Here is a 25,208-nt window from a genome sequence, read left to right as displayed (position 1 = left end):
GTAGTGAATTGAACCAGAGGGGGCGGGCCTCATGCGAGCCTTTTCATGTCAAGAGCTATCCCATTCTCGAAACCTACGATAATCATTATTATCACATGAAAAGCCGGCATGGTTATTACTAGCTCCAACATGATTAGAGTGCTGCAATTATTTAAAGAGCAGGAGAGATCACAAGATTCTTGTCGACAGTGTTCCATATATTAAATTTCCCATACACGCTTTATGGGGGTTTTGAAGTGCGAAATAGCGAGGATAAATCCAATACTGGTAGTTCAAGAGGTAACATTGCACACTCTATGGATCTTGATTAACTGATCATGCTCGTCCTTCAGCCAGTTTTTGATAAAGTTCATCAATTTCCACCTGTACATCATTAAATAAGTTGGAAATTAATAAGCAATTGTTCAACAGGATGCAAGCACAAGAAGGGAGTTGTTCCATTTATTTACCCGATAGTGGCTAACCAACTTGTTTCTCTTCTTCTTCAAGGTTGCAGTCACCAAATCCTTTTCAATGTCGAAGGGGCAGGACTCCAGTATCACTCCCTTGATATGTTCAAAACCTTTCAACTGATAATAAGAAATGGGGAAGAAGTGTCAAAAAAAAAAAAAAAACTTATCAGCTGACTTGAAGGAATGCAAATAACTTCCTTGAAAACTTTGAAAAGGGTAAAACGATTCTCTGAAGCTCTGGAGCTACAGATATAGCAAACAGCAGAAAGCCTGAAAGGAAGCTAGTGACAGGTCGCATTGGTTTGAAATTCAGGTTCAGCAGAGACTACCTTGTTTCTTTCAGCCGTAGTCTTTAGCTCTGAGAGGACAAGTTTCTGTAGCTGATGGAGAGAGCAGAGTTCGGTGAATGAACCCATATGGCCATTCAAGTACGCCCAGCTTTTTGTGTTTTCTTCATGAAGCACAACTACTGCAACCAGCATTGACTTGCAGCTGTCCCCGTAGATCCAAATCTTAACAAAGAACATGATAACGCAATTTCAATAAAACCTCAACGCACCTAGCGATCACATGATAAAACTTTCAATTAAGAAGTTGAGTTGAAACAATGCTTACGTCCTCAACAATTGGAGTGTTATTGTATACATTTTCCAAGTACTCAATAGCAATATACTCTCCCTGAGAGAGTTTTATAAGATTTTTCTTCCTGTCAATAATCTTGACGACTCCATTTGGAAGAATTTCTCCTATGTCTCCTGAAAATGCCAAAGAATGAAAGAGTCAACACACAAATGTAGAGGCATCCTGTTTGACAAGAAACGATGGCTGTTTAACCTGTATGGAACCACCCATCTTTCATGCTCTCTCTTGTCAGTTCTGGATTCTTGTAATAACCAGAGAAAAGAGTCTTCCCTCGGAGGCATATCTCGCCACAAGGAGGATTACCAAGCGGATCGTATCCCATCTCCGGAACCTCCTCCAGGCACAGATCATTGTATACAGCTACTGCCCCAACTGTACCCAGCATGCACATTTCATCTGGAAAGGCCATGGTGGCTGGTCCACAGCTTTCGGTCAACCCTAAAGAAATGTAAGTGGATGAGAATTCGACTGCCTACAAGATGAGCATTAACCTAAGTAGCCATGCTGGCAGGATCAGAATGGATTATCATTTATCAAGCTACTTGCAAGAGAAGGCAATCTCTGAGGATTATACTCAAAATGCTCAGACAAGATCATTCCTCCACTAAAATCATTGCATTGCATAAAGAAATGAATAGGATCTTCATGAGCATTAACCTAGTTGCCCTAAACTATATGCTTAAAGCAATGTTTCATCATTTTCCAATACAATTAATCTACATGGACTACTAATGTTTGTCCTCATTGTTAAGGAAACAGCTCGTTACCATAGCCTTGGATTACAAAGGCACAGGACGTAACCCGCAAGAACTCCTCCACCTCAGTGCTCAAGGATGCACCTCCACATATTATTAGTCGAAGGCGGCCACCTAACTTAGCTTTGACCTAACAAAGAGAAATCAATGATAAAAGCTTTATGGGCAAGACGGTAGTAGTAATGCAGAGATAAATGATGGTAAATGGTTTTCAATCAGTCAATTGATTGGCCAACGTATTTAAGAACCATGAATTTAGGGTTCCACAAATTTGGAAGCAGGAAACTGGTGCGGTCATTTCTGGGAGTTTCTTACAAGCTGTGTGCTATATTTTGAGTAAAATACGACTTATTGAGGGAGGCCAGATACAACCTTCCTGAAGGCTAACAGGTCTGCCAATGGCGATGCATATTTTTGTCTGTAACCCCGATTCATCCAGCCAAGCTTGCTGTATAGCAACAGAAAAGGTACTTTCAGCATCGTTACAGAAATTGTTGTATCCAATCATTGCTAGTATTGAGAACAAATTTCATTACTTAAGAGAAGACCAACTTACTATCTATACAAAACATCGAATATATTCCTGCGTAGTGGACTGAGTTCTTGTAATGCCTTCTTTATACCTGAAATACAGATGAACCTAGTCTTAAATAAGAACTGCCAAACATCTTTCAAGATCAATTTATGTGCGCTTGATAGATTACTATAGGGATTTCCATGCCTTCTTGTATTTTTTCGAAGACTCGAGGTACACCAGCTAAACATGTTGGCTTCAACTCCATCAAATCATCCCTCAAAGCATTCAAATCCTTCAAATCAACCCATATAATCTTGAGAAACAATTATTGCTAATCAAAGATCTGAGAATTTATAGGAAAATCGGTGAATGTGGAAAATTGAAAGTGAACACTCAAGTCATATGGTGAATTTGGTACTCAGTAGAGTGCATGGCTCTTTCATTTCCTTCCTTTTTCCTACTGCATCATTGTATCATGCCAGCACGAATTCCATGTTTAACTATCACTCAATAGTCCATTACAACTACAACTATCAGTAGTCGTCATGATTTTTATGCGGATACCTCGTGATAATACCCTACAGAAAGTCCAGTTGTTTAACATTTCCTCCTCTCTTTCACTGACCAATAACCTGTTCGAAGTTCAAATAGTGGTGTTCCAGCAGCATACCCCATGATAATAGCCAACAGAAGCACCTTTCCGGAAAAAGTATTCCTCGATCATGCGATCAAGGACATGAGCAAGCGGCAGGAAAGATAGATACACATCATCAGTTGTCATCTGTTTTAAGTCACAAAATGTGTTTCAAAACAACAAGATAAATCCAGGTAGAAGAACAATACTTGACCACAGCAACATATTCAAGCAGAGAACGCAAGCAATCAAGATGAGAACTGATTTTTATATATGCCGATCGTTAGTTAAAGTTGTCAACTAAGATAATAAGGACAGGCTCCGACTTGCAAAAAGAAAAAAAAAAAGGTTTCTCATGGTGAACTTTGGGTTACTGAATAATTTTAAGCCAGTAGAATTAATGCATTTTGTTTATTCAAACCAGTTTTTGCTTGTACATACAACTTCATACATAATGAGAGAACACTAAATAAAAAAATACCATATTTATTTTCCCACCTTGTCTTCAAATTGTTCCATAAATAGATCAATGCCTCTGACAAAAGCTGCAACTGTTTCATGCAATATCACAACACCTTTGGGATCTCCACTGGTACCACTTGTGTACATAATTGTGCAAATGCTAAGAGGCTGAGGCGGGAATATCTCCGATGGATTCTCTTTTCCCTAATGCACAAGACTCTTAAAAACTAACCACAAAGGAACCAGGAAAAAAAAAGCAATATTGTATCAACTCCATTCTATCAATTATGGGGAATCGGAGCAGTACTCCCAGAAGTTGTAAGCAAGGAAGTGTCTCATACCCTACAGAACTTTATCAAGGTTGAAAATAAGTTTATCTAGTTTTATACAGTTCACTCTGATGCAAAATAATGTCAAATATAGTAGGAGTTTAAACAGCATATGAAAACCCTCTAGCCTCAACTATATATTAACATTGCAACTATCTTCAGTTATCATCACTCGGAAAGAGAGGACCTGGATACAGATTAACACGAGGACTATTCTCAATCTGAAGAAGTACTATATCTCCACACAAGACAACTGATAAATTTCATGAAGGTGAAGTTATATCTAACCATGCATAGATACTCTTCCCAAGAGTATGATTTTATCCCCATTTGGGCTGCCCGATCCTTCTCTTCCTCCGTCAAAGAAGTGAAGCAAACAATTGCTGCAATCACAATTAAACTTAGTAGGATGTATTGTTAGAAATTTATTTTAAATAAACATGTCAATGAAGTTCAAATTAAAAGCAGAGTAAACTTATGTTCAAGGTTAATAATTTACTGAAAATTATTCTCTAATAAAAATATTTTAATATAAACATTAATTAGTTTAAGATAAATTATTGGTATATGAAAAATTTAATTCAAAGAAATTATGATTGCCATGTTTTTTTTGAACTATAAAACCCTTAATCCATGATTGAGATATTATAAGATTTTCTTAAATCTTATTTATAAAGAGAAATTAAATAGTCAAAATTAGTTTCATATGACATTAAAGTTTTTAAAACGGAGAGGTACTAGGATAAGTGAGATTTAAGCTTTAGCTATACACCCTTACTCTCTCAACTCGGCTTAGGCTCGAGTCCCGGGATCTAGGTTTGGACTTGCAATAAATTTTTTGCTCATAATTTTATTTTTTTCAAATCATTTTTGTTTAGCTAACACATGAATAAACAATAATCTTTCTCTTCTTGAACACTTTTGTTTTATAAGTAAAAACATCTAGTTTTTAAGGCAAAAACTACCCGATTTATCTTTTTATGGTAGGCAATTAAAGTAAAATGGTGATAATTAATTCAGTTAATTACCACAATTAACTCTACATTAATTCTAGTTTAAAAAATCAGTATAAAAAAGGATTGAATGATAAATTGTTTGTACAAACAAAGTAGTAGCTCTTCGGCCTTCTCTCCTTTGCTTTTCCAAATATTTCAACTCTTTTTTTATTAGTTATTCTAGAGCTTAAGTTCAAGATTTTTGTATAGAGGTTTTTGAGTTTGTTTCCTTGTTTGTGGACTTTGTTTAATAGTGCAAGTAATCAAAGATAATATTATTGGAATCTTGAGAAGCTGATTGCAATCAACCTATTTGCACCAAATAACGAGTAATAAAGTTTTAAGAACAAAGTACACAATTCTTAAAAACAATATCATCCTATATGCTTCAATAAGTAAGTAAGCATACTAAACAAACTATTTAATATATTGCTTTCTTTACATGTATGTTGAAGTAAAAATGATTTATTTGTTCAAGTCATGGTTTTTAAGTTTGTATACTTGCTAGTTGCTTTTTTTTTCAAGGTTAAATTGCATACAACTTATTTAATGATAATATTAAACTATCTATTGCAACTCTCATATATTTAGGTGAACAAAATTAAACCTAATAAACTTCAATTAAATTTTGATAACAATCTTAAGGCTTATCATTTTATTTTTTGTAATTGTTTTTGTTTAATTTAATTTATGATAACATAGTTTATAAATGATAAAAATACTAAATTATAAGTTAGAAATTATCTCCTTAATTTCTTTGTTGAATTTTTTTTACCTATTGTAATTCTTTGTCATTTGAAAGTTTAAAACCAAAATTTAATTATATATATCTAGATGTTATTTGAGAAATTTTACCTTGACTTCAAATTAAAATCTGGTTACTATAATTAATGTTGCTTTGGTTAATACTACTTCGGTTACCTTTTGTGATGCATAGTAAGAAAACCTAAAAATTTCAATGTATTGAACTTTAAAAGGTGATAGTAAAAGATGCTTTTTTATCTAACCACTTTGAACTTGAAAAATCTATTAGATAGTGAATCTGATCCTATCATTGTGGTAGTTGTGGACACATGAAATTATAGTAATTTCACGTGTAAGAACTATATCTTGAATGGATTTGATAACATACTATATGATGTGTATAGTTCAATCAAGAGTATAAAGACATTATGTAAAGCTTTGGATTGAAAGTACAAAGCTAGAGATGTTGGTATAAAAAAAATTCATAGTTGGTAAATTTTTAGATTTTAAGATGGTCAATTCAAGAACCATGATAAGACAAGTTCAAGAGTTTTAACTTATATTGCATGATATTTATGCTGAAAGAATGGTTTTGAGTGAATCCTTTCAAGTAGCTATAATTATAAAAAAAAAATGCACTTTTTTTTTAAAAAATTTAAGAACTACCTTAAACATAAGCGTAAAAAGATGAGAGTTAAAGACTTCATTTTAAGATTGAGGATAAGAGAGGACACTAAGTTCTTTGAAAAAAGAGCTAACTTTTCCACTATAGCGCCTAATGCAAACATTGTTGAACGAGTTATCTAAAAAACCTAAGAAAAGGCTTTTATGAAAGGGAAACAAATTGTCAAAATTTCAATGGAAACAACTTCATATGCATAAGACTGAACACCAAGTCAAGAATTGTATAAACAAGGATCAACAAGAAAACCCTAAAAAGGAAGGACTGCTTAAACTAATATCACTAAGGTTGATAAATGATGTGTCAAAATTGAATGTGTCTATTGTTGTTTTCGAAGTCAAATCGATAAAAAATCCTGAGGAGCTGTGGGTTAATACTAGTGCAACAAGACATGTATGCGCTGATAAGAAAATGTTTTCCACTTATAAAGAAGTAGATGGTGAACATTTATACATGAAAAATTCATTAATCTCTAAGGTATTGGGCATTGGAAAGATCATACTAAAGATGACTTATAAAAAGCTTCATACCCTCAACAATATACTTCATGTTACTGATATTAGAAAAGACTTAGTGTCTGTCTTCTTGTTAGGTAAAAATAATTTTAAAATGATAGTTAAGATTAACAAATTTGTACTCCTTAAAAATGGGATGTTTGTTGAAAAGGATGCCTATCTTTGCGATGACCTCTTTAAAATAAATTCAATAACCATTATAAAAAATGATGAGATGAATAATAATAATAACCATTACTTACATGTGAACTATAATTCTACACAAAGTTTAATTAATATTGAATATTTACCAAGTATAGTTTTTGAGAAAAATCATAAATGTTAGGTTTGTGCATAATCAAATTCATAAAACGTTCTTTTAAAACAATTAAAAAGAATTAGTGAAAAACAAATCATAAAACCTTTTTTTAATTAAGTCGGGTATTGGTGATTTAAAATTTATGCAAACTAGAGGTGAGAAAAAATATTATATTATTTTTATAGATGATTGCACAAGGTATTATTATTATTTTTATAAATTTTACCAAGAAAATGTTAACCAATAAGTTTAGACATTGCCTTCACTAATCACTAATTAGTCGAGTAAATTTAATAGTATTTCATTAATAAATATTCAAAGCCAAAAGCTACCTATTATAATGTAATGATCTACCAAGTCATTATCTTTCTATAAATCTTCGAGTTCTTATATATTGTCAAAATTTTCATTTACGCGGGGATTGTTAGAAATTTATTTTAAATATGATTGATAGATATATTTGATGTCAAATTAAAAGTGAAATCCACTCACTTTTAGGGTTAGGGCTTTATTGGAAATAAATCATTCTTCAACAAAAATACTTTAACATGAAACACTAACTTTTTTAAAATAAATTATGAGTAAATAATAAATTATTATGCCAACCTATTTTTGTTTAGTCAATCCATGAATAGACAACCAACCTGAACAATACTTTTCCTCATCCTGAATAATTTTATTTTCTAAGTAGAAAATCTGGTTTTTAAGGCAATAATTACAATGTTTTTTAGACAAGAATTATTAGTTTTTTTTATCTTTTTATGGCGGGGTAATTAAAGTAAAGTGATGAATCTAGTAATTACTAGAATTAAATATGCATTAGTTTAGTTTTGGATCAAGAAATCAGTATAAGATGTTTTGTGCACACAAAGCAGTAGGTCTTTAGCCTTCTCTCATTTGTTTTTCTCAACTTCTCCACTCCATTTTTTCTTCAGTAGTTCTAGAGTTTAATTTCAAGTTTTCTGTTGAGAGATTTTTGAGTTTGTTTTTCAAGTTCATGGCACAACTAATAAAAATAGTGGTGTAAGAATCCTAAAATGTTGACTATACTCAATCCATCTATACCAAATAACTAGCAATAAGGACAGAAAAATACGATACTTGAAAGCAAAGGGGCATGCATGTTAAAGTGAAAAGGATTTACTTGTTTAATTCATCTTATTTAAGTTTATATGCTTGCTAGTTACTTTCCTACAACCTTAAATTTGATTCTAGTTGCAAGCAATTTATTTAGTGATCTAATGCTTACCTTTAAGCCGCTGAGCAGATGCGCAATCAGGATCTAGCAACTGCAAATAGAAGTGCATGTCAAATTAGAGAATCTGCAGCTCTTATAAGCAGCGTCATGCGGAAGAGAATACATATGATCATCAGAAAACAGAAAAACTTTTCTTACTTCTTTCACTTTTTTGTCTTGGACAAAGACAAAATCAATCTCCGCGTGATCTATAATAAAGTTTACAGCACGAGGACCTGCATCCAAGAAAATAAAAAACCCTGCTTAATTGGAGAGAAGAATCAGAGAGGTCGAGATGCATGGTGCCCCCTCGGAAACCCATCTCTAGAATATTAATAAATGACTTACAGAGAGACGGAGGAATGCAGGATTTAAAACTAGAGCGCAAGCCACTAATGGTTATTTGAAGTTCACTGTCTACTTTCAGTTGAAGTAGAAAGCACAAGGATAAAAACTATAAATGAAGATTTTCTCCTTTGCAAAGCTTTCAGCTGCAGAATCCGATCACACCACCCACACCAGTGGATTTACAGCTTGGAACAAAAACCAGTGATGAAAGCTTTTTGGATCTTTTTTTACCGAAAGAGAGCACAGATTTTAATCCTATATTGAGAGTATTGTAGAAAGAAGTTTACCGATAGTATCATAGAGAGGCACGCAGACTAAGCTTTGGGCATTGCAAGCCTACACAGAGACAATGAAAGTAAAGAAAATAAAAGTTCAGCCAATAAACGGCAAGTCGTAGAATATTAAAGAAAGCAGACCTCCATTGCCTCGATCCATTGAGGACAGTTTGATCCATAAATACCAACTCGGTAGCCCTGCCACCAGGAATTAATTATGGCACAGGAAAAATGACCAAAGGGAAAAGAAAAGAAAGAAAGCTTTAATTGCCAAATCTTCAAATCCAAAGTCACTCTAATCCAAGTCCCTGCTAAATGCACATATCTATGCTTACTGGTTCAGCACCGGATGCCCGCAATGCAGAGCTAATTTGCAAAACTTCATCATAAACTTCCTTGTAAGTTTTCCAGACATAAGGCCCCACCTAAAGAAGGATCAAAGTCAAAAAAACTGCCCCAACTGTTCTAATCTACAGAACTTTCAACCAGATATTTACCTTCCCGTCAACAAATTTACGCCATCCAAGCATTTTATATTCAGGATACTTCTTGGCAGATGAACTATGCATCGAAAGATTTTCATTGTCAAGAGACGAATTTTATAACAAGCGCAAAAAAGTCAAAACCATCTCAATATCCAAGCTTTCAAGTTAAACTCCAGCCAACATCATTGGCAAGCTACATGGGCTGCCATTCTGCCTAAACATCTATGTTCTATCTCCATTAATTCTCACATATAAAAGCAAACATGTCTAATTGTACCAAACATAGTTTCTTTAACCATCTAAACCTGCAAAACCAACGTAGTTTGTAGCTAGCTTTGGCTTCCATTACCTTAAGGTCTAGCTTTAAATTAATACTTGATAGCATAACAGAAGGATGTTGCTTAATACAAGCTGAGATTCCTACTACTCTTGCTGATCAATTTCATACCTGAAAATATCCCAAGATGTGGTCACATCGCGATCAAGAGGAGGATATTCTTTCTTGGATAGTAGATTACGATACACAGGACCAACAGAAGGTTTCCCATCTTTTCCTTCCCTCCCCTCCTCAACCTGAGCAGCAAATGCCTTCAATGCCATTAGTTTGCTGTTTCACCCGCTGCTCTACAGAAAACGTACAGATTTAGATACAAGTTGCTCAAAACTGAAGTCAGGAATGGCTGGCGTAACTCAGCTAAAACTCTGCGACAAGTATACTAAAATTTCAGCACCATAAAAAATATAAGAGATTGTGGGAGAAAAATCAGCGAATAAATTAGCATCAAAACTGAAGTTTGAAGCCAAAAAATAAAGAAGGTAAAGGAAAATCAAGTTAGTTAACAAGCCCAGACTTTCTTTTAACCAACATTAACGGTGTGTTCCTTCCTAACCGTGGTTGTGAAGTCAAATCAATTACTGGAAAAGATAAAAGGTAATTCATGACATGACAAAGGTTGACCTGCAGATAGCAAAACCCAGAAGGAGAAGGAAAAACAAAACGAAAAGAGTCTTGTTAACAGGTATCACAGCTAGGGTGGTTATATAGAGCATAGAAGCAGTAAAATCAAGATTAAAGATTAAAAAGTGCCCACAGTGATTACTCTATAATTCACAGAGTTACTAGAAAAAAAAAAAAAAAAGAGTTGATAATTAAGCAAGACAGATGATGGTCCGGCAAGCTCATTAATGAATTATCGTACAGACAAATTACCCAGCTACTACCCACTTGACTTAATACGCATCCACCCAAATTAAATGGCATAAATGGCACGGAAAGGAAAACCCATCATAAATGCAGTAGATGCACTTCACCACCATGCACATAGGATACTAAATACAATTATTTCATTTAGGAAATAGCAAATTGATGAAGTAATACAAATTTAAGTATCCTACGAAAAGGTTTCTGGTTTAGATAGTAAATTAATTAAGTAATCCCAGTAATTTTTTTTTTTAAAATAAGATTGTTGATAACTTATATTTGGTGCATGGTAAGTCAAGATAGTTTGTGATTATTACTTGCAAAAGATTTTTTTTTAGTGAAAGTAATGACTCCCTAATACTTAAATATCTTTTTAGAGAAAAAGAATATAATAATATTTTAAAGAGAGATGCTCTCAAAATATAAATGCAGTAGAGAATAAAATTGTGAACTTTTTTTCTGAAGATCTCATAGTGTATTTATACTCACGACTCTTATTTTTTTGTGGAGAGGATGGATTGAAGTGTAATTTTACCTTTGTGATATTTTGAGTTGTATTGTAAGCTGTATTCCACTCATTTTCTCAAACTAAAAGATGGTGACATGTTGACTATGAAAGACTTTAATACATCTAATGATTTTGGTGGAGTATAGATTTATTTAATTAAGCCTATTTGTTGAGAAATAATTCTTTTATGATTTTATATAAAATCTTATAGAATTGATGGTGTTAGACTCAATTATCTCTTAAGTCTGGCCAGCACCAGCCCAACGTGCTTAAGCTTGTCACATTGCCAAGTCTATCTATGACTGGGTCTGGCTAGCACCAGACCTATCGAGCCTGAGGCTTAGCACACTGCCAAGCTCAATTGTGGCTGGGTCTGGCTAGCGTCAGACCCAACGCCTGAGGCTTGACACACTGTCAAGCCTAACTTATCCGGGACATGGCACATTGCTAAATCCAATCATGGCTGGATCTGGCAAGCGCTAGACCCAACATATTTTCACTGGGGCATGTTTGTGTTTCAAAAAACTTATACCCAGGGGCGGAGCCTTTTACAAGGCTAAGGAGGGCTGTAGCCCAGGTTAAAAAAAAATTAATGACCCACTTTCCCTTTTAAATTTTACACAGCAAATCTTGTCCCACTTTCCCTATCTTTTATAGCAAACCTATGTCCCACTTTCTACATCTTTTACAGCAAACCTAAATCCCACTTTCCGCATCTTTTACAACAAAACAAACCTAGTGTCCCACTTTTCCTTGCAATACAAATTAATTACTGCCATCATCTGCCACTTTACTTTCTAATTAGCCACCCAACTTCTCTTCCAATACTAATTAATTAGTTATATTTTACAGCAAATTTATTTAAATATAAATAATTAATTGATTCACATGCCTTCTAAATAACTTGGGGTTTTAGCTATTTTTCTTCTCAACAATATACAATTTTAGCTTGGATTTTGAAGAAGAATCTATATAGAGAGCCGCTAGAGTGTAAAATCATCAGGTAAGAATTTACAAGCCATGACTTTTCATTTTGAATTCAATGTTTCACATTCATTACAGTAAATTGTTAGTGGAGTAAACAGTAGACTGTACCCTAGAAATGGATGCATGCTAACACACTAGTAATCTAGTACTAATAATTTACTGGTTATTTCAAAGTTAAGTTCCCCAAATCTCCTAGTAGTTTGCATCACTAGTTTATCCTTGTATATTCTGCATTTTATGAATATTCTATTGTGGCATTAGTATCTTTTCATCTTGCACCTGACTTCCCTAATCCTTTTTACTTGAATAAGTTATAAATTATAATGGAAAATCAAGGAAACAAGAGAGGAAAAACTATGTTTTCATTCTTTAAACCAAACGAACAAACATCAACCAGTAAAGGACATTCTCCTTCCAATGTTGATGTGTCAAATCGTAGTGAACAACCCCCTTTCAAATCTCAAAGAGTTGAAATTGATGTTAATACTCTTGAACGAGATCCTGGGTTACGAATTCCAGTGTGGAGACATCCTATTAATCAACAAGATGAAATTAGAAGAGCTTATATCAAAATGGGTCCATATCAACCTAAGTTAGCAGAGTATCCAAGGACTGAATCAGGGAGACAATATCGTCGATTTCAGTACACTTGGTTTGATCAATTTCCTTGGCTAGAGTACTCTCCATCAAAGGCTGCAGTATTTTGTTTTCCATGCTTTATCTTTGAAAACAAAGTGCCTCGTCATCTCACATTCACCACCGAAGGCTTTAGAAGTTGGAAGAGGGTTAATGATGGGGTTAGATGTGCACTTTTGATGCATGTGGGAAGTCCCACTTCACCACATAATAATGCTGTGAAATCTGCTGAAGATTTAATAAAAATAAGTAGACATATTGATAAAGTGTTGAATGCACAAACTGTTGAAGAAGTTCAGAAAAATCGGTTGAGACTTATGACAACAATTGAAAGTGTTCGATGGCTTAGCTTACAAGCATGTGCATTTAGAGGTCATGATGAATCTTCGGCTTCTAATAATCGAGGTAATTTTTTGTAGATGATAAGACTTATGGGGAGACTGAATGTTGACATTGATGATGTTGTCTTAGAAAAAGCTCTGAAAAATGCAAAGTATACCTCTCCGACTATTCAAAAAGAGATTTTGCATATTCTTGCGAACAAAGTGAGGAAAAAGATTTGTGAAGAAGTTAGAGATGCAAAGTTTTGTATTTTGGTTGACGAAGCCAAAGATGCATCAAATAAAGAACAAATGGCTATTGTTTTGAGATTTGTTGACATTCAGGGTTTTGTACGAGAGCGTTTTTTTAGTATTGTGCATGTTTCAGATACTACTTCTTCAACACTTAAAAAAAAAATTGTGATGTGCTCGCTCGATATAACTTGTATATTTTCAATATGCGAGGTCAAGGGTATGATGGTGCTAGCAATATGCGTGGCACATGGAATGGACTACAAGCTCTATTTCTCAGAGATTGTCCTTATGCATATTATGTACATTGTTTTGCTCACCGACTATAACTGGCATTAGTTGCAGCAGTTGGAAATGAGATTTCTATTTGGTTATTTTTCTCAAAATTGACAACCATTATCAACCTTATTTGTGCTTCTCCCAAACATCATACCGAGTTACATTATGCTCAGGCTATAGAAATTGCACATATGGTAGCTACTGGAGAACGTGAGATTGGTAGAGGGGCTAATCAAATTGGTAATTTACATCGAAGTGGAACTACTCGCTGGAGCTCTCATTTTGATTCTATTTGCAGCTTAATAGATATGTATGGTGCAACTATTACCGTGCTTGAAAGTATGGTTCAAGAAGGAGCTTCTAATTCTATACGTGGAGAAGCTGGTGGTTGTTTGATTGTGATGAAATCTTTTGAATTTATATTCATCTTATATTTGATGAATAAAATAATAGGGATTACTGATTTACTTTGTTGAGCTTTGCAGCAAAAATCTCTTGACATCTTAAATGCAATGGATCTTGTATCAACTACTAAAGCATTGCTTCAAACTTTGAGAGATGCCGGATTTGATCTTCTCCTTGCAAATGTGCAATTTGTTTGCACAAAATATGAGATTGACATACCACATATGAATGCTTCGTATAAAAAGGCTACAGGTCGTTCATGTCAACAACAAGGTTCAGTGACAGTTTACCAGCATTATCATTATGATATATTTAACTCAACAATAGATTTTCAGTTGGAAGAATTAAATTCTAGATTCAATGATGAGACAGTGGAACTCCTTGTACTTAGCTCTGCTTTAGAACCTAAAGACAACTTTAAATCATTTAAAGTTGATGCTATTTACAAGCTTGCTGAGAAATTTTATCCTGAAGATTTCAATGAACAAGAGATGTATTATTTGAGATCTCAGCTAGAGCATTATCAGATTGATGTGATTCATCATGAGAGCTTTCAGAATATATCTATCATTTCTGAATTATGTCGAGGATTAGCTGAAACAAATAAGTCGCAACACTATCATTTGATTGACAGGTTGATTCGTCTTGTTTTGACTTTGCCTGTTTCCACTGCCACTACAGAGCGGGCATTTTCAGCTATGAAACATGTTAAAACTGTGCTTCGCAATAAAATGGAAGAGGAGTTCTTAGCAGATTCTATGATGATTTACATTAAACGAGAGCTTGTTGAAGATATTGATTTGGATTCGATCATAGATGAATTCTATTCTACAAAACATCGAAGGGTGCAGCTTTGATAGTATAATTTATTTTTATTTTGAATTTTATGTACTTTAAATTTTATTTTATATATATATTATGTTATGTATTTGAATTAAAACTTTATTGTTAACTTGACAAATTTATATATTCGAGTGAATGATTGATCTTAAAAAATAATTTATGTGTATTTATATCATAGCTCAGGATAAGAAAAATTCCTGGCTCCGCCCCTGCTTATACCCATAATTGCTTTTGATCTAATATTTTTTTTTGGCAAAAATATACTAATAAAATCTTAATTGATCATCAGTACTCTTACTAGTGAAGTGAATGAGGAAAGCGACGGGATTAAAATAGTTGCAGAGAGACTGAGATGCTGCTGCCATTCAATAATAAACTGATGAATAAGTAATATTATTGGAAAGAAGAGAAGCTGAGGGTGTTAAATGAGTTGGTTGAAATTGTGTTGTTGTTGTTGTTGCTTTGCATGTGCTCACGTTTATCACTAACATTGTGTGTGTCTGTATATATATACGTGTATGTGTTTTCTATCTATGATTGTTTCTTTCTTTCTTTAAGTGTATTTTTTTCTTTGCATTTAAAATAAAATAATGCAAAAATGCATCGATATGTTTCTTCTTTTTTGAAAGAATTTATTTACATGCCACTCCAAACCAAATTGTTTATTTAGCTCAACTGAAATATATTCTTTTTAGCTTTCAGGTTCAAAACCCTTCTTTAATTCTTCATAACAAAAAAAATAAAATCATTATTTTTCAAATTTGGATTTGTGACAAATGTATATATAGTACATAAAAACACATCATAATATTATAAACAAACAAATCATATAAAGTTTTTATATAAAAATAAGCAATAGTTAATTCCTTATAGAATATCAATCAAATATCATTCATAATGTCCCACTTACAATTTAATGCATAGTTTATATGAAATTTTAGGATAAAATATTTGTTTAAAAATCATTTTTTCATTATTTAAGAAGCTGCAAAGCTGTGCTGCTATATATTATCTCACAAAACAATATTCATTGCAATATTTTTTTAAAAAATTTATGTTTTCTCTTCTAATTTCATCATTCAATATTTAGTTTATTAGAGATTATGATTCATGATTTATTATAGTTTGTTTTCTATATGATTATTTCAATCTAATGATCCATGTCATGGGTTTAGCGGGTTAATCTAGTTTCATGACCCAAGTTGGGTTAACTCGGGTTGACTTGAGTCATTTTTTTTATTTTGAATTTTTTTTCAGTTTCATTCTTCAACATTATGTTAATTGGGAATTGAACTTCATAATTTATTTCGATTTGATTTATATAGAGTTATCATGGTCTCATGACTCGGGTTGGAAATTTAAAAGGTTAATCCGGATCGATCCAATATATCGTCGTTTCAATATTTTTTTTTAAAAAAAATATCATCTTGAATTTTTTTAATCAAACTATATTTTTACCAATCGTTGAAATTATATATGGACTCGTTGAGTCAATCAGCTTAACTCCCACACGGTTTAAAATTTTTTCTACAAAAAAATACTAATTATGCTTGGATATTTCTTTTTATGTTAAAAAATAACTAATTCAACCTGCATTGTAGTGCGGGCCAACAATCTAAGTATCAATCTAAGTATCATGTGAGTGTGGCTCTAAAAGATTTTGTGCCATTAATTATTAGCATTTACTAATATTGTTTATTTAGCAATGTTTTTTTTCCCCGTATTTTCAATTAAGGGGTTTTTCGAGCTACTTCTATACCAATACTGAATCCTCTTATTTGGTATAATTATCCACTCGGGACATTCATAAGAACATTAATACTCAATCTTGAAATTTAATTCTTGACGAATAAAAATAGAATATACCCCGCTTTAATCAGCAATTTAATTAATTCCTTTTGTTTTAGTAATGCTTTGTAAGATGATGAAGTTAGGTTACATATTGTTGCCGATTAAATTTCTTCCTTCCTTTAAAGATCAGAAGGAAATATTTAGGACTTAATATGCGAATAAGTAAAAATTATATCATAACCAAAAACAAGATGTTATTTCTATAGAAATCTAGAACCAAATCAGTTCAAATAAGCATGAATTAACAATTATTATAATACCAAATAATCGTTCTTGAGCTCTATATCGACCATGTATCACAATATTTCATTAAATAAAGTAAAATTGACTTGTTGGCAAGAACCAATTTGTTAGTTCATATAATAATAAATCAAGAAGATCTATTATGAAAAAGCTAATAAATTCACATCAAACATACTAATATCTAGACTAAGAGAAAACATTAAATTACTTTGAAAATAAGAACAATAAATAAATTAAGAGTATATAAAGATAAACAAGTAAATAAAATGGTTAGGATAAATAAAGGCATGAATTGTAAATAAAATAATAAACTTAAAAAATTAAATTGTATAAAAGATAAAGTATAAACATGTAAATAACTCATAAAATAAATTACAAGAAGGCTAAATTGCAAGAAAGATAAATCGCTTGAAAGAAACTTCTATTAAAATTATGTATTATCAAGAAAGGCCAAAGAATTATAGAAAATACTACTCTTCAACTCTAATTCTTGTCCAATAAAATAGAAAAGATAACCGACCTAGAATTAGCCTTAATAAGGAAATCATTCATTAAGATATTAATCCTCAATCCATCTTATGCAAGGAAACAAGTAGCCTAATGCTATAAAACTCCCTTTATTTTCCAAGCTAAACAAGAAAAACTTCCGGCATGTATCTACTTGGTCATTAGCTCATTTTCCTTTTTAAACCCACCAAGAGATTCTCAAAATCTTGATCATCTTGGCTTATGATTTTTAGGATAGCATTTGATTACTGTTTCGGGACATAAACAACAAAGATAATAGAGACAAGATAGAAAAGAAAATAGAGATAAAATTGTGTTTGGTAAAAGTGTAAAAGATATAATAATGATTGTCTCTATATCCTATTTGATGATGGTGGACAAGATAAAATAAAATATGAAAAAAGTTTATTTTACCCTTAATATATATTATTGTCAAACTTATATATTTTTTAAAAATAATTAGATATTGTTTTTTTTTACTTTAATTAATATTGAGTGTTGAGATTAATAATATCATAATAACTCTCATTATAAAATTCGGACTAGCCTAACAGGTCGATCTATGGCTTAGACCAGTTCGGGTTTTAAGAAAAATTGAGAAAGAATTGATCTTGTAAACCCCTAGTTTTCCAAGGTAACTCTAAGACGTCAACTCCACATATCATATTAAGAATTATGAAATATTCGATTTATTAAGAATCAGAGTAGTTTTTTTTTCCTATAATACTCTAACGAAATCCTGATAGAGTTTTCTTTATACATGGATCATATCAAGTTATCGACAACTTCAATTATTTCACCAAAATCAATCTTTCAATTATGTTCTAACCATCCTAGATCTTATTTCAAAAATATTCCCACTCAAGAATAGTTTGCAATGATTCTCAAAAAGATGAATAATTTGAGATACAAGAAGTGAGAACAGTTGATTTAGAAATTACACATTTTTTGCAATTAAATGGTCCAATACATACTAACAGTTAAAACATACACATGCATGTAATTAAACCTTACGTTCATTCTTAGTTCCATCATTTATAAAACTCTATTATGGATTACACAACAAAAGATATTATTTGTAAAATTCATTACATGGTCTTCATACAAAGTTATATACAACAACCGTACAGCAAAATTATTAAATAACATAAGCCTAATTATTCTTGACATGACTATGATAAACCTGAAAAGATTAAACATTATGATCTTAAATTAATCACTATTAAAAGTCTCACACAAATAGCATTAAATCCCTAGGTTTACTTCTTATTATGAAACCCTTAGCGCAAGTACTATAGGTCTAGACGTATTATCACTGTTCACTGAAACAGTGTAATGATGTTTTTTCTCTTAACCTAAAAAACTTAACACAAGTTTTCAAGGATATTGAAGTCTTTTTACATGGTTCACTTGTTACTACCAATTATAGTAGGGACAAAAAAGGGTTTTCATAATTTGATTGCACAGTAAAACTACCAACGCCCCAATTGAAAGCAAAAAAACTAAACCTGGCATCAAGGAGTATTTTTGTATTATAATAATGCTTTTTTTGTTATTATAATTTAAATTAGGAGATAATTTGGTATTAGACAAAATATAAAAACTAAAAATACCCTTAAAATAAAAAAAAATAAAACTCGGAGTCAAGGGGCTTCTTGGTCTTTTCACAATGATTTTTGTTTTGTAATTATAAAAACAGCTCAGGGACACTTTGGTATTTAGCTAAATAGGAAAACAAAAAACAAAAAATGATGTGTTTGTGTGGCGCACCTGATGGTGCATGGGAAGTTCTTGCACCCTTCGTGTGTTGCATGTGGTGCATAATGACATCCAAAAATGCTTGTTCGCTATGTCATTGGAAGTCGTGTTGTGTTCTCTTTCTATTTGTATGACATGTGTATCCGATAGTGGTTCGGTTTGTTGTTGGTGTGCTTTTCTTTTTTTTTCTTCTTTTTTTCTCTCTACTCCCCTAAAAATTATAGTTTGACCCATTTAGTTATTGATATTTCAACTTCAGTCCTTATGCTTTTAATTTTTATTTCTTGATCTTGGCTCTTTTTGTAGAAGTTTTATTATTTTTTTTCAATTTCATCCTTCAATTTCAATTTAACAAATATTATATTCTTCGATTTGGTCCTCATTCTTTGGATTTCTAACTTTTTGTCTTGGCCCTTTTATAAAAAAAATTATTAATTATTAATTTCATCATTTAATTCAAATTGGTGGTATTAAGTTTTTCAATTTGGTCTTTATTGTTTTGATTTCTAATATTTTTTCTTGGCTCTTTCGTAAAAGTTATTATTCTTTTCAATTTATCCCTTCAATCAAAATATTTGTTTATGTTATTTTAACCCTCATTCTTTTCTCTCGTTTTTTGGTCCTTTTACTAAATTAATATTTCTTTTCAATTTTACCTTTCAATCAAATATAAAATTTATTTTGTATTTTGATTCTCATTCTTTTAATTGCTATTTTTTTTAATCCTTTTGTATAATTAAATTTTGTTTCTCAATTTCATCCTTTAATATTTGATTGATTAGGAATTGAACTTCATGATTTGTCCAGATTAAGTGCTTCAGGTTTAATGACCTCGGTCACGTGTTTGAAAAGTTAACATGTTTTTTTAAATTAAAAATTTCTTTATAATTATCTTTATTTTTTATTGAGTTATTCTAATCTCATAATCTAAGCCGTAATTTTGACAGGATATCTAGGATTGGCTTAGTCTTGATTACCGTGGTTAGCAACCCATTTCGGCATCTAAACATTATTTTTTACAAAACAAAAAATCAACCTTGTGGCGAAATGTAGGCACTAAGACTAGTTAATACTATACAACAATCCTCGTCAAGGTTTGTTTTTTTAAAAAAAAAAGAAAAGGAAAAACAAATTGCAAATGTTTACTTGGTGGTGTTCAAACTGAATTAATTCCTTGTAAATTGGGTTGAGTGGCAATATAAGCCATTTGACACTAAAGTTGATCAATTATTATTATATTGTACACTAAAATAATTGAGTTGTTTCACTTTTTAGATGAATAGTGAAGCTAGTCCCCCCTTTTTTTATTTTTTTCATCCTCTTTTCCTTTGAATTTTTTTTTCTATTTTTATCCTTTGATATTAGGTTTGTATTGAATTTTTGTATTTTATTTCAATCTTATCCTTTAATATTTGGTTAATTTTTAATCGGTCTTCATAATTTGTTTTGATTTGCTTTTTATGAAATTATCATATTCTTAAATAAATTTTCTGATATTTGGTTTGTACTCGATTTTATGAGCATCTATTTTTGTTATCTTATATTTAAGTAAAAAATTGTTTTAAATAAAATTAAGTGGAGTCTGTGACCCGGGTTGCGAGTTTGGAAAGTTAAGCAATGAAGTTTGGGTCGATCAAATATATTATCGTCTTAATATTTAAAAAAAGATCATCTTGAATTTTTTAAATCCAAACCACACTTTTTTACTAATCAATTGGGTTATCTTTAGACACACTGAGTTAATTGGATCACATCGGAGCAACTCCCACATGATTTAATTTTAAAGTTGGGATAAGCAAGAAGGCGGTTGAGAGGTTTTAAGGTGGACCAGTTGGGGCGAGTTTAATAACAATACTAAATAGTTATATGTTACCTAGACAATTTTTAAGTTTAATTTCTTTTGATTTGACCCACAATATAGTGTAGTATATACTAAAAAAAAGTTTAGGTTTTAACTTACCTACTTCACAACTGGTCGCCTTCTTTTTTCTTTCATTTTTGTTTTTTTTCTTTGAACTTTTTTTTTTCTAATTTCATCTTTAAACATTGAGTTTGTATTGAGTTTTTTTTTTAATTTCATCCTTTAATTGTTGGTTAATTTTGAATTTCTCTTTATAATTTGTTTTAAACTACTTTATATGAGGTTATCATAGTCTCAAACAAGTGTCTTGATATTTGGTTTGCGCTTGATTTTGTGATCTATTTTTTTATTGTATAATTAAGTAAAATATAGTTTAAAAAAAATTATCAAACTCGGTGGAATTTATGACCTGGATCACGAGTTTGACAGGTTAAGCAGCAAAGTCCAGGTCAATCAAATATGTTACCAAGTCAATATTAAAAAAATATTATCTTGATTTATTTATTTTATAAATCTAAACCATATTTTTTACATGTCAACTAAGTTGCCTTTAGACATGCTAAGTAAACAAAGTTACATCATAGCAACTCCCACATAGTTTAATTTCAAACCCCGGCTAAGCAAGGAGTTGGGTTAGGAAGTTTCAAGGTTGACCTACTAGGTCGGGTTTAATAACAATGTCAAATAGTTCTATGTGACTTGGATATTTTTTACGTTTATTTTTTTTATTTGAACCACAATATAGCATGAACCTGTAAACGAGTACTATACACTAAAATAACTCGCCTACTTAACTTTTTATATGAGCAATGAAGTAGACCCCCCCCTCTTCTTCTTCTTCTTCTTTCTCCTTTTCATTTTCCCCTCACCTTTTCTTTCATTGTCGTCCTTTTTTCTTTGATTTTTTTTTTCTAATCCCACCCTTCAACATTGGACTTGTAATGAGTTTTTTTTTTTTCAATTTTATCCTTCAATATTTAGTTGATTTTGAATTGGTCTTCAAATTTTGTTTCAATTTACTTTCTATGAGGTTATCGTAATCTCAATAACATCTTGACATTTGGTTTGTGTTCAATTTTATGAGTGTTTTTTTTTATCGTGTAATAAAGTAAAAAAATATTTTTTAAAAAAATAAAGTTATCAAACCTCATAGAGTCCATGACCTTGGTCGTGAGTTTGACAAGTTAAGTAGCAAACTCGGGTCGATCCAATGTATCGTCGTCTCAATAATAAAAGAAGAAGAAGAAGAATTCATCTTGAATTTGTTTGAAGTCAAACCACGCTTTTTTACATGTCGTTTGGCTTGTTTTTGGACCCGCAAAGCTGATTGGGTTATGTTGGGATAATTTTTATATAGTTTAATTTAAATATATGAGTTAGGCAATGAATCGAGTTAGGAGATTTCAAAATTTTTTTGTTAAGCTGACTTTAATAACATCAAATAGCTCCTTTCGACCTAAATATATTTTTTTACACTTAATTTTTTTTTTCACTCACGGCCTATAAACAAGTACTACACCAAATGATAAGAAATTCAAATGATGGAGTTGTATTGACGGGGAAAATGTTTATGTAATATGGTACAATTGTTTTTAATTTTTGTTTTATATAAAAATGTCTTTTGTATTATTTTAACATCTATTGATAATATTGAAGTAATTTTTTATAAACTTAACTTCAACTCGTGATGTCGAAATATAATAATCAAGATATTCACAATAAACCTACGAGTAATTAAAGGATACAGTTGTATATATGTGGGGGAAGAAATATGGGAAAACATAATCAGTATAAAAAAGAAATGAAAAAAGGATTTGAGATGATATGATGAATATCCTCGATAACTCCCTAAACGAAGTTCAGGAAAATTAAAAATTGATGCGCTGATGGTATGGTGGTTGTTAGTTTTCTTTCTTAAAATTAATTGTATTGAAATAACATTTGAGAATCATAAATACAAGTTTGATGAATCACATGCAAATGTTCATCATACGTAGGACTGAATTACAAGATTTCCATTTAAGAATTGATGTTTGCCTCTCCTTATGCTATACGCGACTTCACCAGGCATTAAGGAGTTCCCAACAAAAAGTGGCATGCCTTTCTAGTAAACAATTTCTGGCAGTATTTTCTATCTTGAGTGCGTCAATGCTGCCTAGCTCTTTACTTTTTCTGGTATTTGTCCACGAGTATAATAAATAACTAGCAGGACTTTACCTCCATGGGTGGTGAATGGTGATGAAAATTGAAATCCTCTGTACAACCTACTAGATTGGACCAGAATATCTACATGGCACAATAAAATAATACAATCGAGTTGACCTTGTGTCCCTTGTTAGTAGACTGGCCACAGATCTTTCCAAACTCACCTTGCCTCATTTCTTAAAAGACTAGCATCGCATCCTCCTAGACTCACCTTGCATCCCTTTTTTTTTTGTAATTATGGGTGTTCGGGTCAGCTTATACGCACCTTGACTAGTCCCCCGAGACCCTGAAGTTAACAACCATGTAAACCTCCAGTGGCCCTAAGGTTTGTGGCACTCGAACTGGTGATCTCTGGGAAGCAAATCCAGGGCTTAACCAGTTGAGCTACACCCCTCAGGGTTATCTTGTATCCCTCTTCAATTGACTAGCCACGTATCCATGGACTGACCTTGTGTTTCTCCTTGGTGGACTAGTTACATGTTCTCTTAAACTCACTTTGCATCCTTGAACAAAGCTTATACCCCTAGGCAAACCTATACTCCTAAATCGAACTAGTACATCTAGATGCACAACCTCCGAGTAGCACACGAACTCCTCCACCTACCCTCCATATGGTTAGTAAAGATCAGTCAAACATCTGTAATTAATAGAATTGGTCGTGTATATCTTTTTAATAAGATCGACGTGCATTCCCTTTCAAGGACCTTCTGCAAGGATCCTTTAATACAATAGGGTTATATGCCCTTTAAATAGGATCTAGCCATGCATATATCTTATAGGATTGGTAAGTTTTGCAATCCACTTTAGCCTAAAAAAAGCATATTTTCAGTGAAGTTTCTCTTTCATGACCTCAACACTAAGTATAAAGGCAACGCTCCTCCACACATGTGTGGTTATACCATTCTTAGGTATATAGGCACCACACCACCTATTATAGAAGGTTATCATAATAAAATTTTGGAGTCATCCTAGATAGATCCTACAATGTGATAGGTACCATTATTTTTCACAAACATAATTTATCCCTTACTCACTAGCTTTCAGACTTGATACTTGAAATTCTTGTAATTTTTAATTAAATGGCCCAAGATCTCATTATGATATTCACATTTCTCATTTGAATTGTATCACCTAGAGAATTGTGGCTAAATTGATCTAATAGAGTGGGGGAAATATGTTTGGTGTTTAGAATATATATGCTGGTAAACATGTTTGAATAGTAAAGATATGTCAATATTTAACAATGGCACTTAGATAATTGGTGATGCAATGAGATCTGATAGGACAAGATTAAGATTCTCAATCTAAGAGTTATTTTGTGATTTATCTTTCATCATGAATTTAGAATTCATGGTTGGACCTTTGATTTTTCCTACTTTGTTGGCTTGCTCAATTCTCTTAGTCACAATCATTAGGTCATTAAAGCATTGGGTTGCACTTACAACAAGGTACTTGAAGTAAGGTGTCTTAAAAGTATTGATGAACATGTTAACCATCTCCTTCTTTAGTAGTGGAGGATTTATCTGAGCAACTACTTCATGCCACCTCTGGGCATACTCCCGGATAAACTCCTTGTTACCTATTTTCATAACTTGTAGGCTTACTCTACTAGGTGCAATATCTATATTAAATTTATACTATTTGATAAAAGCATCCACTAGGTTTTTCCATCTCTTAATCTCGATGTTTAATGTTACTTTATTAAAGTTATCTTGAAAGAAGTGAATTAGTAATAAATTCTCATTGTGGACCATCCCGACCATCTTGTTACAGTACACCTTGAGGTTAGTAATTAGGCATTGGGGTCCAATATACTTAACAAACTCCGATACTCTAAACTTCTTTGGAATGACCACATTAGGTATTAAACACATCTCAGTGACTTTCATGGACTCATACAAATTAGTTCCTTCAATCACCCTCGTCCTTTACTCAAGAGTAGCCAGTTTATCAGAGCCATTCTCTTCTACAACCTTTTCCTT

At 32.1% G+C, this 25,208-nt stretch overlaps 1 protein-coding gene across 3 annotated transcripts; it reads right to left on the bottom strand.

Annotated features, from left to right (window-relative positions):
• Window positions 1-63: 63 nt before the first annotated feature.
• LOC7481419 (long chain acyl-CoA synthetase 1) lies at window positions 64-10,493 on the bottom strand. 3 transcript variants are annotated; one of them, XM_024595691.2, is made up of 20 exons: window positions 10,329-10,493; window positions 9,819-9,989; window positions 9,383-9,446; window positions 9,221-9,310; window positions 9,027-9,083; window positions 8,898-8,946; window positions 8,422-8,498; window positions 8,275-8,314; window positions 4,080-4,174; window positions 3,499-3,666; window positions 3,037-3,147; window positions 2,571-2,658; window positions 2,406-2,472; window positions 2,222-2,297; window positions 1,862-1,979; window positions 1,287-1,532; window positions 1,068-1,207; window positions 782-964; window positions 450-569; window positions 64-363 (listed from the first exon to the last, which is right to left on the bottom strand). In XM_024595691.2, exons 2-20 carry the CDS (start codon window positions 9,968-9,970, stop codon window positions 316-318), a joined length of 1,989 nt encoding a protein of 662 aa, XP_024451459.1. In that variant the 5' UTR covers window positions 9,971-9,989; window positions 10,329-10,493; the 3' UTR covers window positions 64-315. The 3 variants fall into 3 exon arrangements, with proteins under 3 accessions (XP_024451459.1, XP_024451461.1, XP_052306813.1); XM_024595693.2 differs by having other exon boundaries at window positions 9,819-9,994; window positions 10,329-10,470; XM_052450853.1 differs by lacking the exon at window positions 10,329-10,493 and adding an exon at window positions 10,261-10,279.
• Between the last annotated feature and the right edge of the window lie 14,715 nt (window positions 10,494-25,208).

The sequence above is a fragment of the Populus trichocarpa genome, chromosome 2 (assembly GCF_000002775.5).
Source record: "Populus trichocarpa isolate Nisqually-1 chromosome 2, P.trichocarpa_v4.1, whole genome shotgun sequence".
NCBI lineage: Eukaryota > Viridiplantae > Streptophyta > Magnoliopsida > Malpighiales > Salicaceae > Populus > Populus trichocarpa.
Note: the sequence above shows the minus strand (reverse complement) of the source record. Positions and strands in the feature narration are given on the sequence as shown.